Below are 22,966 nucleotides of genomic sequence, written 5' to 3'. Positions count from 1 at the left end.
CTCATTGGTGACCCTCGGACTACCTTTGATCGGAGTTTACCTTGCACTAAAGGCTATTCGCTTATTATGTATCTACCTGCACACTGTAAACGGCTCGATTGTGATGGTGTATTGTCTTTCCGCTGACTGGTTAGCAAGCGACAAAAAGCTTCTCGCTGTACACGTGATGGTAAACTGGACCGAATGTGTGTCTCTCTTCTTGCGTAGATCTTTCTAATCCTGATCTGTATCATTGCGGTGATCGTGTATCGGCTGTCCATGTACGCCTCCTTCGCCAAGATCACGGGGAGCATGAAGAATGTGAAGTACATCGGCACCTTGTTCACCCCGCAGATGGTGACCAGCGTCACTGCCTCCATCCTCAACTTCATCATCATCATGATCCTCAACTACTTCTACGAGAGGGTGGCCATCTGGATCACCGACCTGGGTACGTCTGAGCAATAATATTATTAATAATACTAATACTATATTTTATTGTCATTGCACATAGGAGATTTGTTACGCAGCTTCCATCCAATAGTCATAACTTGAACAACTAATAACATTTTCACACAGAGAGTGGTGAATCTCTGGAACTCTCTGCCACAGAGGGTTGTTGAGGCCAGTTCATTGGCTATATTTAAGAGGGAGTTAGATGTGGCCCTTGTGGCTAAAGGGATCAGGGGGTATGGAGAGAAGGCAGGTACGGGATACTGAGTTGGATGATCAGCCATGATCGTATTGAATGGCGGTGCAGGCTCGAAGGGCCGAATGGCCTACTCCTGCACCTAATTTCTATGTTTCTATTTTGATACCACGAGAAACATGATATATATTTTATAAAAAGAACAGTAACACAGTCTAAAGTGCAAATATGTCCGTGCTGGGTCGATGTGCGTGAATACAATTCGTGGGGGGGAGGGGGGGGGGGGGGGGGGGGGGCACTCAGCAGGGCCGGTTCAGAGCAGCGATAGCTCTGTGGATGAAGCTGTTCCTACGTCTGGAGGTGCGGGCATAGAAGGCCTTGTAACGTCTGCCGGAAGGTAGGAGTTCGAACAGACTTAGAAACATAGAAACATAGAAAATAGGTGCAGGAGTAGGCCATTCGGCCCTTCGAGCCTGCACCGCCATTCAATATGATCATGGCTGATCATCCAACTCAGTATCCCGTACCTGCCTTCTCTCCATACCCCCTGATCCCCTTAGCCACAATGGCCACATCAAACTCCCTCTTAAATATAGCCAATGAACTGTGGCCTCAACTACCCTCTGTGGCAGAGAGTTCCAGAGATTACAAGGGTGTGAGGAGTCTTTGTGGATCCCAACTGTGAATACCTGACCCCCAATGATTCTCAGAGGGCGGTGGAGGCCGCTTCGCTGGATGCTTTCAAGAGAGAGTTGGATAGGGCTCTTAGCGATAGCGGAGTCAGGGGATATGGGGAGAAGGCAGGAACGGGGTACTGATTGGGGATGATCAGCCATGATCACATTGAATGGCGGTGCTGGCTCGATGGGCCGAATGGCCTACTCCTGCACCTATTGTCTATTGTCTATGGCCGGTCCCACTTAGGCGACTCTTCAGGCGTCTGCCAGGGACTAGTTTTAATGGAATTCACCCCTATGACAACCTACGACAACCCACAGCTGCAAAAATTGTTCCCACTTTCGCCGAAAATGTTTCAATATGTTGAAAATTGTTCGCCAGTCGCCTGTAGCGGCCCAACAAATCGCCTAAGTGGGACAGGCCCATTATAGTCATGTACGCACAACACTATGAAACGTTTTGCTGCCGTTTGCAAAAGAGCTATCGCCGTTCTCCACAGATGCTGCCCGACAGAAGGGACGCTCACTAGAAATATTCCCCACTGGGACACGCACGATGTCACGTTGTCCCGTGATGGATGGCGGTGATTTTAGTTCAGAAATACAGCGCGGAAACTGGCCCTTTCGGCCCACCGAGGATGTCAACAAAATAGAGAGAGTGCAGAGGAGATTTACTGGAATGTTGCCTGGGTTTAAACAACTAAGTTACAGAGAAAGGTTGAATAAGTTAGGTCTTTATTCTCTGGAGCGCAGAAGGTTAAGGGGGGACTTGATAGAGGTCTTTAAAATGATGAGAGGGATAGACAGAGTTGATGTGGATCAGCTTTTCCCTTTGAGAATAGGGAAGATTCAAACAAGAGGACATGACCAGAATTAAGGGACAGAAGTTTAGGGGTAACATGAGGGGGAACTTCTTTACTCAGAGAGTGGTAGCGGTGTGGAATGAGCTTCCAGTGGAAGTGGTGGAGGCAGGTTCGTTGGTATCATTTAAAAATAAATTGGATAGGCATATGGATGAGAAGGGAATGGAGGGTTATGGTATGAGTGCAGGCAGGTGGGACTAGGGGAAAAAAGTTGCTCGGCACGGACTTGTAGGGCCGAGATGGCCTGTTTCCGTGCTGTAATTGTTATATGGTTATATAGTCTGCATCGACCAGCGATCCCCGCACACTAAAACACTAACCTAAACTCGCAATTAGGGACTATTTACATTTATACCAAGCCAATTAAGCTGCAAACCTGTACGTCTTTGGAGTGTGGGAGGAAGGAGAACAAAACTAGAAGAAAACATAGAAAACATCGAAAATTAGGTGCAGGAGGAGGCCATTCGGCCCTTCAAGCCAGCACCGGCATTCAATATGTTCATGGCTGATCATCTAGAATCAGTACCCCGTCCCTACTTTCTCCCCATATCCCTTGATTCCTTTAGCCCTAAGAGCTAAATCTTATGCCCCTGTCCCACGGTACGAGTTCATTCCAAGAGCTCTCCCGAGTTTGCCCTGATTCGAACTCGGAGATTTACGGTAATGGCCACTCGTCGGTACTCGGGGCTCTTGTAGACATTTTCAACATGTTGAAAAATCTTCACGAGTCTTCCCGAGCTTAACTGCCGTTAGTTAGCGTTACCAGCCGCTAAGAGACGTCCCCGAGCTCCAACGTACCCGCTACGTTCATTCTCCGTGCTTACCACGGGTTTGATTGTTTTTAAACTCGGGAGAGCTCTTGGAATGAACTTGTACCGTGGGACAGAGCCGTAACTCTCTTGAAAACATCCAGTGAATCGGCCTCCTGTGGCAGACAATTAAACATATTACAGAACTAAACTAATTCTCGGATGAAACCCACGCAGGTCACGGGGAGAACGTGCAAACTCCGTACTGACAGCACCCGCAGTCAGGATCGAACCCGGGTCTCTGGCGCTGTGAGGCAGCAACTCTGCATTTAATCAGACTGTTTAATTTTGTGTTTGATTCACCAGAGATCCCCAAGACTCACTTTGAGTACGAGAACCGGCTAACGATGAAGATGTTCCTCTTCCAGTTTGTCAACTACTACTCTTCCTGTTTCTATGTCGCCTTCTTCAAGGGCAAGTTCCTGGGCTACCCTGGAAAGTACAACTTCCTATTCGGTTCGTGGAGGAGTGAGGAGGTAGGATATTCGGGCAGGCGATATATTGCCGTCGCGACCGAGGCCCTTCGTGGGAACGAGTGCGGCGATCGTTGGTCGGCACAGACTCGATGGGCCGAAGGGCCTATTTCCGCGCTGTATCGGTGCCCTACCCAGGCGACCAGGCTAGCCACAGAACCAAATCTCCAATCACATCTAATACCCCATTCTACGACACCTTCTCTCCTCCAATCTATGACACGTATGGCTCGCTGGAAGGTAGACAAAATTGCTGGAGAAACTCAGCGGGCGTGGCAGCATCTATGGAGCGAAGGAAATAGGCGATGATTCGGGTCGAGACCCTTCTTCACTCGCTGGAGTTCAGTAGGATGAGGCGGATCTGATTGAAACTTACCAAATAGTGAAAGGCCTGGATGTGGAGAGGATGTTTCCATTAGTGGGAGAGTCCAGGGCTAGAGGTCGTAGCCTCAGAGTTAAAAGAGAGTTGTGAGTCTGTGGAATTCTCTGCCTCAGAGGGTGGTGGAGACCGGTTCACATAGAAAATAGGTGCAGGAGTAGACCATTCTGCCCTTCGAGCCTGCACCGCCATTCAATATGATCATGGCTGACTTTCCAACTCAGTATCCCGTACCTGCCTTCTCTCCATACCCCCTCATCCTTTTAGCCACAAGGGCCACATCTAACTCCCTCTTAAATATAGCCAATGAACTGGCCTCAACTACCTTCTGTGGCAGAGAGTTCCACAGATTCACCACTCTCTGTGTGAAAAAAAAATTCACACAAAAAAAAACTGAAGAGGGAAACAGGAAAGTTAACTTTCAACAGTTTTGAAGAAGGGACCCGAATCTTCACCCACTCCTTCTCTCCAGGGATGCTGCCTGTCCCGCTGAGTTAAAGTCCAGTACCACGGTATGAGTTCATTCCAAAGGCTCTCCCGAGTTTAAAAAAAATCAAACTCGTGGTAAACACGGAGAATGAACGTAGCGGGTACGGCAGAACTCGGGGACGTCTCTTAGCGGCTCGTAATGCTAACGGCAGGCACTCGGGGAAGACTCGCTAACGGCAGGTAAGCACGGGAAGACTCGTGAAGATTTTTCAACATGTTGAAAATGTCCACGAGAGCCCCGAGTACCGACGAGTGGCCATTACCGTAAATCTCTGAGTTCGAATCAGGGCAAACTCGGGAGAGCTCTTGGAATGAACTCGTACCATGGGACGGGGGTTTAACTCCAGCTTTTAATGTCTACCTTCAGTTATATCCCTGGATGACTCAAAATCCTTGCTGTCTTCTTTGACTGTCGGACTGCTGGGATGATGTTGAGGATTACTAAGGATTGTCTTGTAGTCAGTTTGAAGATGAATTTAAGATAGAGATAAAAACATAGAAACATAGAAATTAGGTGCAGGAGTAGGCCATTTGGCCCTTCGAGCCTGCACCGCCATTCAATATGATCATGGCTGATCATCCAACTCAGTATCCCGTACCTGCCTTCTCTCCATACCCCCTGATCCCCTTAGCCACAAGGGCCACATCTAACTCCCTCTTAAATATAGCCAATGAACTGACCTCAACTACCCCCTGTGGCAGAGAGTTCCAGAGATTCACCACTGTGTGAAAAAAGTTCTTCTCATCTCGGTTTTAAAGGATTTCCCCCTTATCCTTAAGCTGTGACCCCTTGTCCTGGACTTCCCTAACATCGGGAACAATCTTCCTGCATCTAGCCTGTCCAACCCCTTAAGAATTTTGTAAATTTCTATAAGATCCCCTCTCAATCTCCTAAATTCTAGAGAGTATAAACCAAGTCTATCCAGTCTTTCTTCATAAGACAGTCCTGCCATCCCAGGAATCAGTCTGGTGAACTGTCTCTGCACTCCCTCTATGGCAATAATGTCCTTCCTCAGATTTGGAGACCAAAATATATGTTGGCCTGAACCCTCGCTGTCAAAGAGTAATTCATTGTTGCACAGACACAGTGGTCTACAGGCCCTACGGAACCTTGATCTCTTGTGAGTTTGACACCAAGGGGGGTGGAATTCACGGAAAAGGTAGAACCGATCATGTAGAACAGATTTTAAAAAAGCTGGAGAAACTCAGCGGGTGCGGCAGCATCTACGGAGCGAAGGCATTGGCGTCGCCTGTCCCGCTGAGTTACTCCAGCATTTTGTGCCTATCTTCCTCCCGTTGACTCCATCTACACCTCACGCTGCCTCGGCAAGGCCAGCAGAATAATCAAGGACGAGTCACACCCTGGCCACTCCCTCTTCTCCCCTCTCCCATCAGGCAAGAGGTACAGAAGTGTGAAAACGCACACCTCCAGATTCAGGGACAGTTTCTTCCCAGCTGTTATCAGGCAACTGAATCATCCTACCACAACCAGAGAGCGGTCCTGAACTACTATCTACCTCATTAGAGACCCTCGGCCAATCCTTGATCGGACTTTACTGGCTTTACTTTGCACTAAACGTTATTCCCTCAACATGTCTCCTCTATACACTGTAAATAACTCGATTGCAAACATGAAGTCTGAAGAAGGGTTTAGATCCGAAACATCACATGTTCCTTCTCTCCAGAGATGCTGCCTGACCGGTTGAGTTACTCCAGCTTTTTGTGTCTATCTTGGGTTTAAACCAGCATCTGCAGTTCCTTCTTGCATACTAATGTTGTCTTTCTCCCTTTTGCTCTCTGTCGGGCCGCTGTGACAGTGTGACCCTGGTGGCTGTCTGATCGAGTTGACCACCCAGTTGACCATCATCATGGCAGGAAAACAAATTTGGGGTAACATGCAGGAGTCACTTTTGCCGTAAGTATGAATTACGAGACCAAGTGCAGACCCATTGAGTCTGCTTCCCCAACGGTGAGGACCCCCAACGAAAGATTCCACCGCTCACCCGTTTCCCCAACGCTACTGAACCCGTTCCCTTCAACACCCCCCCCCCCCCGCCCGCCTGTCCAAATCATTAATATACAATGCTGTTGTGTATCAAAAGTAGATCAGAAGTTGCTGGAGTAACTCAGCGGGACATAGAAACATAGAAATTAGGTGCAGGAGTAGGCCATTCGGCCCTTCGAGCCTGCACCGCCATTCAATATGATCATGGCTGATCATCCAACTCAGTATCCCGTACCTGCCTTCTCTCCATAACCTCTGATCCCCTTAGCCACAAGGGCCACATCTCACTCCCTCTTAAATATAGCCAATGAACTGGCCTCGACTACCCTCTGCGGCAGAGAGTTCCAGAGACTCACCACTCTCTGTGTGAAAAAAGTTCTTCTCATCTCGGTTTTAAAGGATTTCCCCCTTATCCTTAAGCTGTGACCCCTTGTCCTGGACTTCCCCAACATGCAGCATCTCTGGAGAGAAGGAACCGGTGACGATTTGGGTCCAGACCCTTCCTCAGACCTGAAACGTCACCCATTCCTTCTCTCCAGAGATGCCGCCTGTCCTGCAGAGTTACTCCAGCAGTTTTGTGATCTACCTTCGATTTAAGCCAGCACCTGCAGTTCTCTCCTACACATGTTGTTGTCTGCTGTCTCCACAGCTGGATTAAGAACTGGTGGGTGAGCCGGAAAGCCAGGCACCATCCGGAGCGTCTGTACTCACGCTGGGAACAAGACCATGACTTGCAGGACATGGGCCAGTTTGGCCTCTTCTATGAATATCTGGAGATGGGTGAGTGAAGTTGATATCTGGGCAGGAGCGATGCTGGCAGGGTGGGGTTTGTCATGGAATGCCGATATATTCGGCCAGAATCAATCCTACATTTCACTGTTTAAGAAGGAACTGCAGATGCTGGAAAATAGTAAGATTAAACGAGAACTTACCAGTTTGAAGTTTGATCTGTATTTTATGAGGAGTTACGATGAGGGTTTACGTGAAGAAGCCCGTCCCAGGACGCGTTGCGGCATAACTTCAAAGCAGCGGTGTGGAATCACAGACAGACACGTATTTGAAGTAACATAGTAAAGAACAAAGAGACATCAATTATCAGTTTGATCCATGTAATGAGGGTGGGAGCGGAGGGCACGTAAACCCTCATCGTAACTCCTCATAAAATACAGATCAAACTTCAAACTGGTAAGTTCTCGTTTAATCTTACTATTTTACTTCGGAGTCACGTGAGTGATTCCGTGAAGATTTCAAAGCTCTGTGATTTCAAACCGTGTAACAGTTTATATCACTCGCTGCCGAAGCCTTTGAGGGAGGAAGCGTGTTATCATAATCAACCAATGATTCTGTTTATAGAAAAACCCATGGTATTTTACAATAACACTGAAGAATTTTAAAAAATGCTCCCCTTGGCTAATTTGAATATTTGCAGATTGGAATCTTCCTGCAAATAAACACAGGTTTTGTCAACAGTTTATAATTTATTTCTCTCTGAACGTTTACCCCCACTATTCTGCTGGAGCCAGGATGTGGTTTATAGGTACGTCCATTCTTTTGCCGTTGACGTGGAAGCTTCTCCTGTGGGATGACAACTTTGACATGTTAGTTTTATCCCAAGAGCTTTAACCTGCTTGAGCCATTTCAAAAAAGGCTTGTTACCCGACCACAAGGTTTTTTGTAACCAACCCACAAGGCTTTTCATCTCCCTCGCATAATTAGGTTGTGTCTATGTAAGGTAAAAAAGGGTCTTGGTACATTACCGTGTTCTCTGGCGGGTAAGCCCGGATTTTATGACTGGATAAAGTATTCCTGGTCTGGTTTGACCATTCCCTGGACAAATGATAGAGATCTGGTCTGAAGCTGTGAGCATGGTGTCCAGTTGAAATAGGAGTAGTGACTGGACCCTCTGTGCTGCTCCATGTACCTTTAACATATGTTTTTAGTGCATAGAAGGTTCAGGTTTTGGACTCTGGCTGGTGGGATCCCCTGAAGTGTGGTTAACCACTGTGACATCCCATATATAGGTGTACATTGTCTAGGGGTTTAGAGTTTTAATACCCTTCATTACCACCAGCCAGTGACCCCATGGCCTGTTGTCCTGTAGCTGTTTTGAAAAAGAACAGGCAGGGCAATTCTAGCTGTGTTGATGGCACTGTAGCCGAATCCTTCATCATGATGAAGGTTCTCCAGGAATTCCAGTTCGTAGTACCTGATTCGGATGAGTAGGTTTTCCCCTTTATCCTTGCAGTACTTCTCTTGATGCTGGACAAGTGTTGTAGTCCAGTGGATGTTCAAAAGGATGCTGACATGGTGTCGATTATTCAGTATAACAATCCCAGTCCCAGAGGTTTGCGCAGAATCTGCAGCTCAGGAGCTTATTTCTCATGGCACAGTAGATTTGTGCCCGGCTCCGATATTAATAATTCTGGGTACTGGAAAAACACCATCCAAGTTCCAACAACCATGTTATGGCGTGAAGTGAAACAAGGCCTGCGTAAGTCCGTCAGGTACTATCAAATACCTGAAGCAGAATCCTTTTGTACTGTGCGTTGTTCTCGATTGGTGAGGCAGAAGGGAAAATACATAAAATTAATTTCACCAATGCTGCGTGAACGCATTTGTCTATCAATATTATAAATACATTCTTGAATGACAACATGACCTATAGGCCAGAAAAGCTAATATATATAGCTGACGATCTTTCTGCTGGAACTATCTGTTCCAGAGAAATGTTTTAATGAGGATTCCACTTGCCCAGGGTCTGGTTTCCCCCCGCGACATACATAGGACATCCCCAAACACCTGGTGATATAGCGTTAATGCAAATAATCGATATCAGTTTCACATTCCATTTTAATTGTCATTGTCAGTGTACAGTACAGCGACAATGAAAATGCATTAATATCTGTTGCATCATATAGCTTGATAGTTTTGTTAAACTTTATATGAAAACATCTAATTGATGTTGTCCTTACTTTTATGTGACCTGGTGTCTGTCACCTTATTTTGCTTACCAGGCAGGTAAGTTGTTGATAGTCCAATACCTCTATGGATATACCATTGCCAAATTGTTTTGACCAACTTGTCATATGATACCGACTTTATGCTGCCATATGGTTAATATAGGCCACCTCCATAGTGTAGTCTTATTTATACCCATACATGCAAGTGCTTAAACTCATAATTTTCACCCGAGCAATTTTTTAGATACTTAATGCCCAGTATAAGTGGTAACCCCACCACTGTCTTTCTGATATTATTTCAGTGGGTAACTTCATGAGATGCTCAATGACAACCTATATGTTGATTTTGATACTAACATCTGAATCATGTAGACAGAAAAAATGGTACCATTTCCCCCAATTACTCTGTTATTTGTCGAGTAGTTGGTAGTTTGACCATTAATTTGTTCTTTGTTTGTGCCAATTCAACTATGTTGTCTCTTGGCAACATTAAAGTTACGTGGACTGAATTAATATGAAAGCCAAGATAGTCCAAGAAAGCGCTCTATTTGCTGGTAGGAACCAGACCCACCTACCTCCATGGATATTGGCGGGGTTGTGTTTTTTCTTTTTGAGTGTTCTTCCCTGTCGATGTACTGGCGATGTTGGGGGGAGGCGCATTTTCCAGGGGGTCCGCTGCAGGCCCTGACCTAAAAAGGTTTCTGGGGATAGTGCGGCCCCAAGCTTTGACCAGTCGCATATTCGGGACGCCGACTGGTAGATACAGTGGTGTGCTGCCGCCTGGGTGGAATGAAGAGCTTTGGTATGTTCGCTGCCGGTGGTGCCCTCATGAGGCTAAAGGTCTTAGACGCCTCCTCCATCTCTTTGAGCTGTTTGTTCAAGTCCTTCCCAAATAAAAAATGAGTCGGTCTCTACTGATGGAGTTTTGCATAATCCTGCAAATTTAGGATTGAGGGCCGGCCTGATGTTGTCTCTTCTCAGGTTATTCAGCTCATATTGTGTCGTGCACATGAGTGCCAGGACATCCTGTTGGTGAGATGTCATATCTACGGTCTCGACACCCCGCGCATGGGCTGTTATAGCCGCCGTGAGGAGGCGAAGTATGCGCTGGAGTTCGACCTCCTGTGTCCGAATCGGTCCCCCCACGTTGCCCCATATTTGAGGATTGAGGCTCTTGACCTTGAGAGCCTCACAATTATCCGGGGCTGTGTGCTCCTCAAGCACTTGGGCGAGCACCTTCTCCCGCAGTGGTTTGTTGGAGAGATGGTTAATGCTGTCAGCCATCCTTGGCTCCAGTGTTGCTCCAACCCGTGGGGTAGCGACGAATCGGCTTACGACCCCCAGCAGCTCTTCCTGCACACCCTGCTCTCTTTGGCTCCTTCCGCCTGCCCCATACTCAGACCAGCCTGCCCCTGGTCACCGATGCTAACCTCCCATTCCTGGTCCGAGGTCGCAAAGGGAGGTGCCGGACTCAGCACCATGGAGGGGGCGCCTGTCCTGTCTGTCCGAGAGCGCTGCTGCTCTCGGTAGACCATCCCCTCCAATAGCTGCTGGATGCAGCTTAGGCGGCTGTCTCTCCCCCGCTTTGGGGTGGACATTTCCCCCCCACCTCCGACAAGTCGGAGACGACCGGCCGTTTTGCTTCCTGTCCGCTTTCCCAGTCCGCCGTGTAGGCTATGGCGAGACTGGCTTGGCTCGGTCTCAGGGATAGCGAAAAAACGCTCTACGAGCGACGCTGCCGCCGGTTGCTGCCCCGCTGGTAGAGTTGGAGCGGGGCAGTTCCTCTTTGCGAGTTCTGCGTTGTGTTCCTGAACTCTGTAATAAAACACAACTGCAAACTCACCTTTCCAATGCCCAAGAGTCGTTCCTGCAGCTCAGGCAGCTGTCTCTCCCCCTCCTGGGTGGAGAGACTTCCCAGTCCAATGTCATTCCACTGCCGGGTTTTCCACACATCCAGCCCGCTCCCTTTTGCCGTTGACGTGGTCAGGTGCTAGCGGGCTGGCTCGGTCCCGATGTCGGGTTTGCGGACCGCCCGCTAAGCGGTCCTACCGCCTGTTGCTGCCCTGACTCTCTCTTGAGCGGGCAGGTGCAGCATATTTCCCCCCTCAGCCCCCAGCTGATGCTGGCGGTCTTAGTGCAGAGTCGGGAGCGGGCCGCTGATTAGCGGACCTCGCTCTCCCTGTACTCGGGCTGCTGCTCACCTGCACTCGGGCTGCAGCGTACTCCACGCCAGCTCTGCACAGTGGGTTCCCCTAACGGCTCCGTAAATGTCGGAAGCCTCCTCCCGCCCGCCTGCCTGCCTGCCTCACCTGGACAGTGCGTGGAGAGCGAGCGAGGACTAAGGGGAACCCCCAACAGAGCGCTAGCGCCGTCTTCCAGCTGTCAGCTGTAGCCCCTGGGGAGATTTTCTCGGCACCGGCACAGGTCCCATTCATGGTCCGCCGGCGCTCTGTCTCCCTGGTAGCGTCTTTCCTCCCCTCCCTCGAACGGGAAACTCCTGCCAGAGTCCAAGGGGGCCGCTTGCACGTCCCTGCGGGAAAAAACAAGCAGACGCAAAGGGGCTGTAAAAGGAAAAGGTAAGTACTTACCTAAACTTAGATTCTCTCTCGTTTTCTTCGGGAGCCCTGACTCCCGGCTGCCGCTTTGCATGCCGAAAACGTAATGCCGCAACGCGTCCTGGGACGGGCTTCTTCACGGAATCACTCACGTGACTCCGAAGTAAAATCAAAGGGCTGAGGGAGAGCTGAGAAGGGGAGGAGACAGTTGGGACTACCTGGGTAGTACCTGGGTACATGTGGCTGCGTGACTCACCTGTTGCAGCGCCCCCTACAGCCTGTCTGTCTTTTTTTTATTTTTTGTCTAGTTAAATGTAGTTGTTCGTGTGTTTTAGTGCTGTTTTTAACTGTGTATATGTGGGGAAAGGGGGAAACTTAAAAAAATCTCTTCCCTGTCCGGGAGACCTGACCTTTTTCCTGTCGGGTCTCCGTTGTCGTTGGGGCCTAGCACCGTGGAGTGGCCTCCAACCGGAACGATCCGGGGGCTCCAGTGGCGGAGCCTGCGGACTACTCACCATCGTGGGGCTGGCCGGCCTCGGAGCGTAGGGAGCGGTGGTGGCTCGCTGCGGTGGCCCGACTCCGGAGCTCGGAGGCTCCAGCTGCAAATCTGTGGACTGTCGGGACATCGGGAGCTTGTGAGTCCGGGCGGGAGACCGCTTTTCGGAGCTCCCGCATCGCGACTTCTCCCGCCCGTGTCGCAGGGTTGGAACGACCCGGAGCGGGGCCGTGCATCGCCCGGCGCGGCTTTAATGGCTACGGGACATTCCAGCGCCCGCCGGGGGCTCCAACTTCGTGACGTTTAGACCTGGAGCGGGGCCATACATCGCCCGGCGCGGCCTAAAATGGCCGTGAGACTTACCATCGCCCGCCTGGGGCTTCGACATTGGGAGAGAAATGGTGTAGGGGAGAAAAGACTTTGCCTTCCATCACAGTGAGGAGGAGATGGATGTTTGTGTAAATTGACGTGTGTATGTCTTGTAGGAATTGTCTTTGTTTATATGGCTGTGGAAACGGAGTTTCGTTTGAGCCTCACTGACAATAAACGTAACTGAGGAAAGAACTGCAAATACTGGTTTAAACTGAAGATAGACACAAAAAGCTGGAGTAACTCAGTGGGCCAGGCAGCATCTCCAGAGAGAAGGAATGTGTGGCGTTTCAGACTGAGTCTGAGTCTGAAGAAAGGTCTTGACCCGAAACGTCACCCATTCCTCCTCTCCAGAGATACTGCCCGTCCCACTGAGTCACTCCAGCTTTTTGTGTCTATGCACTAAACTGAAACTGCTCACGAGTAAAAGAAACACAAAGTGCTGGAGTAACACAGCGGGTCGGGCTGCATCACTGGAGGACATGGATACACTGGGAACAACTTATAATCTTTACCAAAGACAAATAACCTACAAACCTGTGTGTCTTTGGAGTGTGGGAGGAAACCAGAGCACCTGGAGAAAACCCACACGGGTCACGAGTAGAACGTACAAACTCCGTACAGACGGCGGCACCTGTGGTCAGGATCGAACCGGGGTCTCTGACGCCCATGTGCCGCCCCAAAAGTTGTTAAGTCTCAACTGTTTTATCCCTTGTAGCTGAGAATCTTTGGTTCCTTTAACTGTTGGCCCATTATTGTGGATTATTTGGACTGGGAATGGAACTCAAGCTTGGTCTTGCTTTGGACCAAATGCTCCCTCTAGTGGTTTGGAGTTGCTCTGCAAGCAGCGTGGAGCTGTGAGCTGGAAACCTGGTACTTCACAAAGGTGGTGGTAAGAGAATTAATCTGTGCTGCAGGAAGTCTTTCGGACTCTCTAAAGACACAGCCTGGAAACAGGCCCTTCCGTCCACTGAGTCCGTGCCTTCTTGATTAGTACGGGTGTCAGAGGTCATGGGGGGAAGGCAGGAGAATGGGGTTTTGTTGGTTCACATGCTTGATCAATGGTGTTTTATCATTAATGTTTTATTATTATTAATGTTTAGTGTTTACTGAGTCATTCATAACTGTCACTGGATGTCATGTTGTTACCTGTGGGCGGAGCACCAAGGCAAATTCCTTGTATGTGAATACTTGGCCAATAAACTTACTTACTTAGTCCCAAAGAGCTCTATCTAACTCTCTCTAGAAAGCATCCAGTGAACCTGCCTTCCGAGGCAGAGAATTCCACAAATTCGCAACTCCCTGGGTGAGAAAAGGTTTTTCCTCATCTCTACTTACTTTAGGAGGGAGAGATAGATCAGCCATGATTAAATGGCGGAGTAGACTTGACGGGCTGAATGGCCTAATTCTACTCCTATTCCTTATGACCAGAGATCCCCCAGTATACTAGCACCATCCTACACACTCTGCAGCATCTGTGGAGAACATGGATAGGTGGCGTTTTGGTTCGGGTCCTTCATTCAGAAGTTTCAGGTGTCGAAACAAAATCTCACCTATCCATGTTCTCCAGAGATGCTGCCTGGCCCACTGGGTTACTCCAGCACTTTGTGTCTTTTGCAAACCAGCATCTGCAGTTCCTTGTGTCTAGGGTGTATGGAGTAGCTGCTTCAACTAATGGGAGGTTGTAACTATATTTGCTTCACTTTTATCTAGGGATAAATAAGGTATATTCGAATCGTACAGGCCCAGTGCCGACAAACGCTCATCATAGGTTAAACCACTCGTTCCTGGGATGATTGTTTCCGAGCGAGTGCAGCGTAGGTTTACCAGGTTAATTCCCGGGATGGCGGGACTGTCATATGCTGAGAGAATGGAGCAGCTGGACTTGTACACTATGGAGTTTAGAAGGATGAGAGGAGATCTCATTGAAACGTATAAGATTATTAAGGGTTTGGACACGCTAGAGGCAGGAAACATGTTCCCGATGTCGGAGGAATCCAGAACCAGGGGCCACACAGTTTAAGAATAAGGGGTGAGTCATTTAAAACGGAGACGAGGAAACACTTTTTCGCACCGAAAGTTGTGAGTCTGTGGAATTCTCTGCCTCAGAGGGCGGTGGAGGCCGGTTCTCTGGATGCTTTCAAGAGAGAGCTAGATAGGGCTCTTAAAAATAGCGGATATGGGGAGAAGGCAGGAACGGGGTACTGATTGGGGATGATCAGCCATGATCACATTGAATGGCGGTGCAGGCTCGAATGGCCGAATGGCCTCTACTCCTGCACCTATTGCCTATTGTCTATTGATGCCTTTGTTGCTTGTTTTGCAGTGATCCAGTTTGGGTTTGTGACGCTATTTGTTGCCTCGTTTCCTCTGGCTCCCGTCCTCGCGCTGCTGAACAACATCATCGAGATCCGCGTGGACGCATGGAAGTTCATCACGCAGTTCCGGAGGCCAATGGCAGCCAAGGCCCACAGTATCGGGATATGGCAACAAATACTCAACAGTGTGGCCATCGTCTCTGTCGTCATTAACGTAAGTCACCTCCTTGCCAAAGAGCCCTGGGCGCCAAGATGTTTAACGTTTAGTTCAGAGGCACTCAGTGGGTCAGGGATACAATGGGTCAATTGGTCGCCAATGGCAAAAATCGATAATCGTGTAGTCGTAGGTGCAGTGGTAGTGGGGTCGACATGTCGAGGTAGGTAGTCCAGGTAGCCGCAGGTAGTTTTAGTTAATCGCCTTGGCCATTCTAATTGGCTCACTGGGGGAAAAAAACGTAAGCACGAGTTTTCAGAACCAAGGAAAACCAACCGGTAATGGCCAACAATCTTCACAGCTGTGTATCTCTGGCTTATTAAAAGTTGTCTGGCTTCTTAAAAGTGTCTCCACTCCTTCTCTTCTCCCCCCTTCTCCCCCCTTCTCTCCCCCCTTCTCTCCACCCTTCTCCCCCCTTCTCTCCGCCTTACCCCTCTCCGCTCTTTTAAAGGACTTAACATACACTGTGCTAGCCGTCTTAACCTTCCCGTTCATCGCGGTGTGTGTCTGTATCACCTTGGCTTTGCACCGTGTGAATTTCAGACAGCGCTCCCCCCCGCTTTCCCTGGCCCCCCGCCTTTGCGATGTGTGCGTGTGTGTGTGTGTTCCACTCTAACAGTCACCATTCCAGTTCGCTTAAAGGTCGCAGTCCGCTGAAAAATCGCCTAAGTGGGACCGACCCATAAGGACTCTCTGGCTCTGATGCCCCTGTCCCACTGTACGAGTTCATTCAAAGAGTTCTCCCGAGTTTGCCCTGATTCGAACTCAGAGATTTATGGTAATGGCCGCTCGTAGATACTCTGGGCTCTCGTGGACATTTTTCAACATGTTGAAAAACCTTCACGAGTCTTCATGAGCTTACCGCGTTTCCCGGATACCAGCCGTTAGCGTTACGAGCCGCTAAGAGACGTCCCGAGCTCCGACGTACCCACTACGTACATTCTACGTGCTTACCACGAGTTAGATTTTTTTTTTTTAACTCGGGAGAGCTCTTGGATGAGCTCGTACAGTGGGACAGGGCCATAACACAGAGTTATTATAGCTTTAATCTTTGTTTTAGATGTTCTTCATTAACGTTGTAATTTAATGCGGAAATATTCCAGTCAGTACCTTCTTTCAAATCGCCAGGCTTTCATCGTGGCTTTCACATCCGATATGATCCCACGCCTGGTGTACAAGTATGCCTATTCGGAAAATCTTGAACACCCAATGAAAGGATACATCAACAACAGCCTGTCGATCGCCAGCACCTCCGTCTTAGATGTCAAGTCATCGTACAACGGCAACATCACATCTTGCAGGTAAGCGATGAAGAAATGTTCTCTGCAAATGCAGTCATAGTTTTACAGACACAAGCGAGAAAACAGGCCATTCGGCCCACCAAGTCCGTGAAGACCAGCGATCACCCGGACACTAGTTCTATCCTACACGCAACTGTGGACAATTTACAGAAGCCAAGTAACCGACAATCCCGCGCGTCTTTGGAGTGTGGGAGGAAACCGGAGCACCCGGAGGAAACCCACGCAGGTCACGGGGAGAACGTAGAAACTCCGTAAGGGCAGCACCCGTAGTCGGGATCGAACCCGGGTCTCTGGTGCTGTGAGGCGGCAACTCTACCGCTGTGCCACCGTGCAAATCATTTGGTAAAACAGATGTTTAAGAAAGAACTGCAGATGCTGGAAAAATCGAAGGTAGACAAAAATGCAGGTGAAATGCGGGAGAACGTAGAAACTCCGTACGGGCAGCACCCGTGGTCGGGATCGAACCCGGGCCTCTGGCGCTGTGAGCGCTGTAAGGGGCCAACTCGACCGCTGAGCCACCGTGCCACAAGGATTCTTTGTTTTGCAAGACTCGCTGAGCTACTTCCAACATTTCTGTGTCCTTTGTACTAGTAAAACATATTTTGGTAAACTTTGTCATTTATAACTTGATGTCCAATTCTTTTTCTACTTTGCACGTAAGTTATTACTGATTCCCTTTTTTTAATGTTCCAGGTATAAGGATTATCGCTACCCCCCTGGCCACAGCTTTGAATACAGACACAACATGCAATTCTGGCACATTCTGGCTGCAAAAATGGCCTTCATCATCATCATGGAGGTATGATACTCAACTTTAAACTTCCATTTTTGAAATGCAAGTCTTGGGACTTCAGTGATACAGCGCGGAAACAGGCCGGCCCTTCGGCCCACCGAGTCCGTGGAGACCAGCGATCACCCGGACACTACTTCTATCCTAGACGCAACTGTGGACAATTTACAGAAGCCAATTAACCAAAAAAAACCCGCGCGTCTTTGGAGTGTGGGAGGAAACCGGAGCACCCGGAGAAAACCCGCACAGGTCACGGGGAGAACATACACACTCCATACAGACAGCACCCGTAGTCAGGATCGAACCTGGGTCTCTGGCGCTGTAAGGTAGTAACTCTACCTCTGCGCCACCGTGCTGCCCTAAATTCCACCATTCTGTGCCCTATTCTCACTTTTTTTTCTTCACCTGCAGTTTTTTTATACCAATTCTCTTTATTGATAATTTGTATTGTCTAGAAAACTTGAATCTCCCTTCAGTGTGGAATCAGAAAGCCTGTATCCGCTGAGATTTTAATTCCATCAAAGTACACTTAATTCAGGCTTCCATCCTCCAATATTCCCCCTTCATAATTTTAGTTTGGTTTATCGTCACATGTAACGAGGTACAGTGAAATGCTTTTGTTGCGTGCTAACCAGCCTGCAGAAAGACAATACACGATTACAATTTCGAAGGGTCTCGACCCGAAACGTCACCTATTCCTTTTCTCCAGAGAAGCTGAGTTACTCCAACTATTTGTGTCTATTTTTCTTTAATTACAATCGAACCGTTCACTGTGTAACGTCTGAGAGGTTTCAAAGAGTGGAGCGATTGGAATGCCTGACCCACTTCTGTGACCAGAGCCCACAGTTTAAGAATAAGGGGTTCGCCATTTAGAACTGAGATGAGGAAAAACCTTTTCTCACCCAGAGAGTTGCGAATTTGTGGAATTCTCTGCCTCGGAAGGCCGGTTCACTGGATGCTTTCTAGAGAGAGTTAGATAGAGCTCTTTGGGACTAAGTAAGTACGTTTATTGGCCAAGTATTCACATACAAGGAATTTGCCTTGGTGCTCCGCCCACAAGTAACAACATGACATACAGTAACAGTTACGAATGACTCAAAAAAAACACTAAACATTAATAATAATAAAACATTAATGATAAAACACCATTGAACAAGCATGTGAACCAACAAAATACCAGATCAAAGGGAGGCTACAGATTTTTGGCTGTTGAGTAGAGCAACTACTCGTGGATAAAAACTGTTTTTATGTCTGGCTGTGGCAGCTTTGACAATCCGGAAACGGAATCAGGGGATATGGGGAGAAGGCAGGAACGGGGTACTGATTGGGGATGATCAGCCATGACCACATTGAATGACGGTGCTGACTCGAAGGGCCAAATGGCCTACTCCTGCACCTATTGTCTATCTGTCTAGGACCAGCACACAAAGGGTTGCCTGGCTTAGCAAGGTTCATTTTAACTTGCTGATTTGACCTTTTTTTTCCCTGCTCCAATCCAGCACGTCGTCTTCCTGGTGAAATTTTCCATCGCGGCTTTGATTCCCGACGTTCCAAGCGAGGTGAAGGCCCGGATCAAGCGGGAGAAGTATCTGACGCAGAAGATTCTTCACGAGTACGAGCTGAACAAACTGCGGGAGACACTGGCGGGCAAGGAGAACGTGGTGGTGAACAAGGAGATGTCGGCGCATGCGGAGAAAGTGGAACTCTTGAGCGAGGAGCTCTAGTCCACGCTGTCGCCTGATGTGGGGGGGAAAACCAAGAACGTTTCAGGTTTTTTTTTGGGGGGGAATAAATCAATTTATTTGATTCTTCCACAAGGAACAAGATGGGGAGGAGACATCAATTGCGTCTCCGCTAATCACGATATCGCTGACACAGCTACCGTCCGGAAAACTGTATCCTTGGCGAGGAGGCAGTTTCACTGTGTCCGCCATACTGGGCTTCTGTCGAAACTGACCGACCGACCGACCGCTCACAGTTTCCACTATCTTCGTTATTTGCCTTTCCTCTGAGACAGAGGACGCTTTGAATGTGAATGGACCCTATTCCCGAATGTTGCCACTCCAGGAGAGTTTGGGTATAACCATCAGGAAGAGTTTGGGTATAACCATCAGGAAGAAGGTGAAGTTATAGGACACCAAGTATAATTTGACCATGTATTAGAATCATGATGCAAATCTGTGGATGGAATGTAATTTATCATCTGTTTAGATAATCACTTGATCTTTGTTTTTTCTCTTTGTTTCTCTACTTAAACCATCTTTCTGCTACTTCTCTGTTTTGCCTTTTATTTTCTTCCTCCCATAACTTGCCTGCATAATTTTTTTCACTATGAATACTTGAGCCATTCCTTTCGTCGCCATGTTAAAACACAGCGGAAATCTTACATGGGGTTAGGTCAACTAAGATGGGAAATAACTGCTGTATTCTGGTGCCTAGTTTTCACTACTGATCTCCTGTGAGCCATCTGGCATCTAATTTTTTGGGGGCAAAAATAAGTGCAAAATATATATTTTTTGTTTAAAATGCACACAGATCTTAACCCGTCTAATAATATTTTTTGCACTCTCCGAACATTAGCACATTGGGGTTAATCAATGTCTGCAAATCACCAATGTTCGTAAGTTTCTAAGTTCATAAATGATAGGAGCAGAATTGGGCCATTCAGCCCATCGAGTCTACTCAGCCATTCAGTCATTAGCTGATCAATTTATGGTCAGAGTCATAGTGACACAGTGTGGAAACAGGCCCAACTTGCACATACTGGCCAACCTGTCCCAGCTACACTAGTCCCACCTGCCTGCGTTTGGCCCATATCCCTCCAAACCTGTCCTATCCATGTACCTGTCTACTTGTCTCTTAAACGTGGGGATAGTCCCTGCCTCAACTACCTCCTCTGGTAGAGGAACATCAAAGGCATTGCAAGTTTGCCCATTACTTGTACAAATCCAAGAAGACTACTGATTTAAAAATAGTTCCCGAAGTACAAGGGGTTGTGATCTTGTAGGGAATAGGACCATTTCTATGTGTTGGAAGGAACTGCAGATGCTGGTTTAAACCGAAGATAGACACAAAATGCTGGAGTAACTCAGCGGGACAGGCATCATTCCTTCTCTCCAGAGATGCTGCCCGTCCCGCTGAGTTCAGCATTTTGTGTCTCTCTTCAGGACCATTTCTGTGTTGGAACCAAGGAATTAAATCCAGCAAGATTTAAGATGTGTATCAAGCTTTTCCCATTGCTTGCTCTAGCAATAATAATCATGGCTTGACAAAGTAAAGTGGGCACACAGTCTCCTGACGCGGGTATCTGTCGTTGAAGTCTCCAGTCCGGACACACGCACTTCTGCACACAATTTACTGCTTCCTGTGTGACTAGCACTGAATTTAATACAAATCTGTGTTTATTTAGTATCTGGTATTAAACCAAATTTTAAAAAAATCACAAAATAATTCTCAAACTGGCCATGGAATCGCTAAATGCAACTTAAAAAAAATAATTTTAAGGTGTTGAAGTTGTACTGAAGTAGACAGTGAGGGTTGGAAAGAAGTTAGAAAATAGAAAATAGGAGGAGGCCATTCGGCCCTTCGAGGTCCAAATGAAATGCCGTTTCTGCAGCCATACATTACAAACAAATAGACCCCAGACACAACATAATTTACATTTTACATAAACATCCATCACATTGCTGTGATGGAAGGCCAAAAAAAACTTATCATGGCTGATCATCCCCAATCAATAACACGTGCCTGCCTTCTCCCCCGTATCCCTTGATTCCACTAGCCGCTAGAGCTCTATCTAACGCAAATTCTATTGAACTTGAGCTGAGGTGAAGCAGTGATTTATTGATACTTTGTAGTCACATGTGCCGAGGTACAGTGAAGTTAATTGTTTTGGATACAACCTGGTAAAATCACACGGCGGACTTCACTGAGGCAGTAGACAGCAGTCAAAGTTACAAGAAGTTCACTGAATAATCCTATATTCTGCCTGCTACCCTACATCATTTTGTACACCTCTATAAGATCACCACTCATCCTCCTGCGCTCCAAAGAATAAAGCACGAGCTATATTGTGAGCAATTGTGGCCACCATGTCTGTGGAAGGATGTGCCGGCTCTGGAGAGGGTCCAGAGGAGGTTTACAAGAATGATCCCAGGAATGAGTGGGTTTACCTATGATGAGCGTTTGTCGGCACTGGGCCTGTACTCGCTGGAGTTTAGAAGAATGAGGGTGAGACCTGCAGAATTGAAACTTGCAGAATAGTGAAAGGCTTGGATACAGTGGATGTGGAGAGGATGCTTCCACTAGTGGGAGAGCCCAAGACCAGAGGTCACAGCTTCAGAATTAAAGGATGTTCTTTTAGGAAGAAGATGAGGAGGAATTTCTTTCGTCAGAGGGTGGTGAATCTGTGGAATTCTTTGCCTTGGAGGCCAAGTCAGTGGATATATTGAAGGCAGATATTGATAGATTTTTGATTAGTACGTGTGTCAGGGGTTATGGGAAGAAAGTAGACAAAAGTGCTGGAGAAACACAGCGGGTGCGGCAGCATCTATGGAACGAAGGAAATAGGCAACGTTTCAGGCCGAAACCCTTCTGGAGAATGGGGTTAGGAGGGAGAGATAGATCAGCCATGATTGAATGGCAGAGTAGACTTGATGGGCCGAATGGCCTAATTCTACTCCTATCACTTATGATCTTTAACTTTTCTATTAACACCGCCTCCACTCCTTTCCTATCCCACTTCACCCCACTCGATCAACAGCTTCCAGTTTGAGAACTATCTCTATGTCCTATTGTCCTGAAAGTGGAAGAAACTTGAATAAAGACATGTGTAATTTAAACAAACAAATGGAAGGCCAATCTAATGTGCCTGATTGCTGAATGTAGTTTTAGGGGCCCTAACAATGGTCACATCCTAGCTTTAACATTCTTTTAAGAATGATTTGAAAGAGGTTCCAACATCTGGAAAAAAATATTGGTGACATTCTACCTAAAATGGTCAGCTTCTCGACTGAGAACTCATTAGCTTTTCTGCTTGGGATGATGATGCAATGCTTACCCCCCCCCCCCCCCCCCCCCCCCCAACAATTAATTACAAGGGTATCTTCCTTGATCATGTAAGCCGTCACATAAAATTGAGACTCGGAATGTTTTTCAGCTCAATGGAAGAAAGCCATTGAGTTGTGTCTATTCGACACTTGGGTCTATTATGGGTGGTAGGTATGTCCATCTTTGGTCATTCGATGGACAATAGGTGCAGGAGTAGGCCATTCGGCCCTTCGAGCCAGCACCGCCATTCAATGTGATCATGGCCGATCATCCTCAATCAGTACCCCGTTCCTGCCTTCTCCCCATATCCCCATGATTTCATTTGCCCTAAGAGCTCTATCTAACTCTCTCTTGAAACCATCCAGTGAATTGACCTCCACTGCCTTCTGTGGCAGAGAATTCCACACATCCGATCATCCCCAATCAGTTCCTGCCTTCTCCCCATGTCCCTGACTCCGCTATCTTTAAGAGCCCTATCTAGCGCTCTTGAAAGTATTCAGAGAACCTGCCTCCCTCCACTGCCCCCTGAGGCAGAGAATTCCACCACTGCTCCTTTGAAGGCCGTAGAGGAGCCAGGCTTTGAGAGTAAAG

The 22,966-nt window shown here is 47.8% G+C and overlaps 1 protein-coding gene across 6 annotated transcripts in view; it reads left to right on the top strand.

Moving 5' to 3' along the window:
- LOC129705570 (anoctamin-5-like) overlaps nt 1–22,366 on the top strand; it is a 131,108-nt gene extending 108,742 nt beyond the window's left edge. For 2 of the 6 annotated variants that reach the window (XM_055649167.1, XM_055649170.1), the window contains 8 exons: nt 208–430; nt 3,284–3,453; nt 6,136–6,233; nt 6,973–7,103; nt 15,030–15,235; nt 16,364–16,536; nt 17,230–17,335; nt 18,826–20,988. In XM_055649167.1, the coding sequence (XP_055505142.1) occupies nt 208–430; nt 3,284–3,453; nt 6,136–6,233; nt 6,973–7,103; nt 15,030–15,235; nt 16,364–16,536; nt 17,230–17,335; nt 18,826–19,050 (1,332 nt within the window). In that variant the 3' untranslated portion in view covers nt 19,051–20,988. Of the gene's footprint in view, nt 1–207; nt 431–3,283; nt 3,454–6,135; nt 6,234–6,972; nt 7,104–15,029; nt 15,236–16,363; nt 16,537–17,229; nt 17,336–18,825 lie in introns of all 6 variants that reach the window. The other 4 variants (XM_055649164.1, XM_055649168.1, XM_055649169.1 and 1 more) reach the window with 3 other exon arrangements.
- The last annotated feature ends 600 nt before the right edge of the window (nt 22,367–22,966 follow it).

This window comes from Leucoraja erinacea, chromosome 18 (genome assembly GCF_028641065.1).
Source record: "Leucoraja erinacea ecotype New England chromosome 18, Leri_hhj_1, whole genome shotgun sequence".
In the NCBI taxonomy this organism is placed as follows: Eukaryota; Metazoa; Chordata; class Chondrichthyes; order Rajiformes; family Rajidae; genus Leucoraja; species Leucoraja erinaceus.
This window is presented reverse-complemented; position numbering and strand designations above follow the sequence as displayed.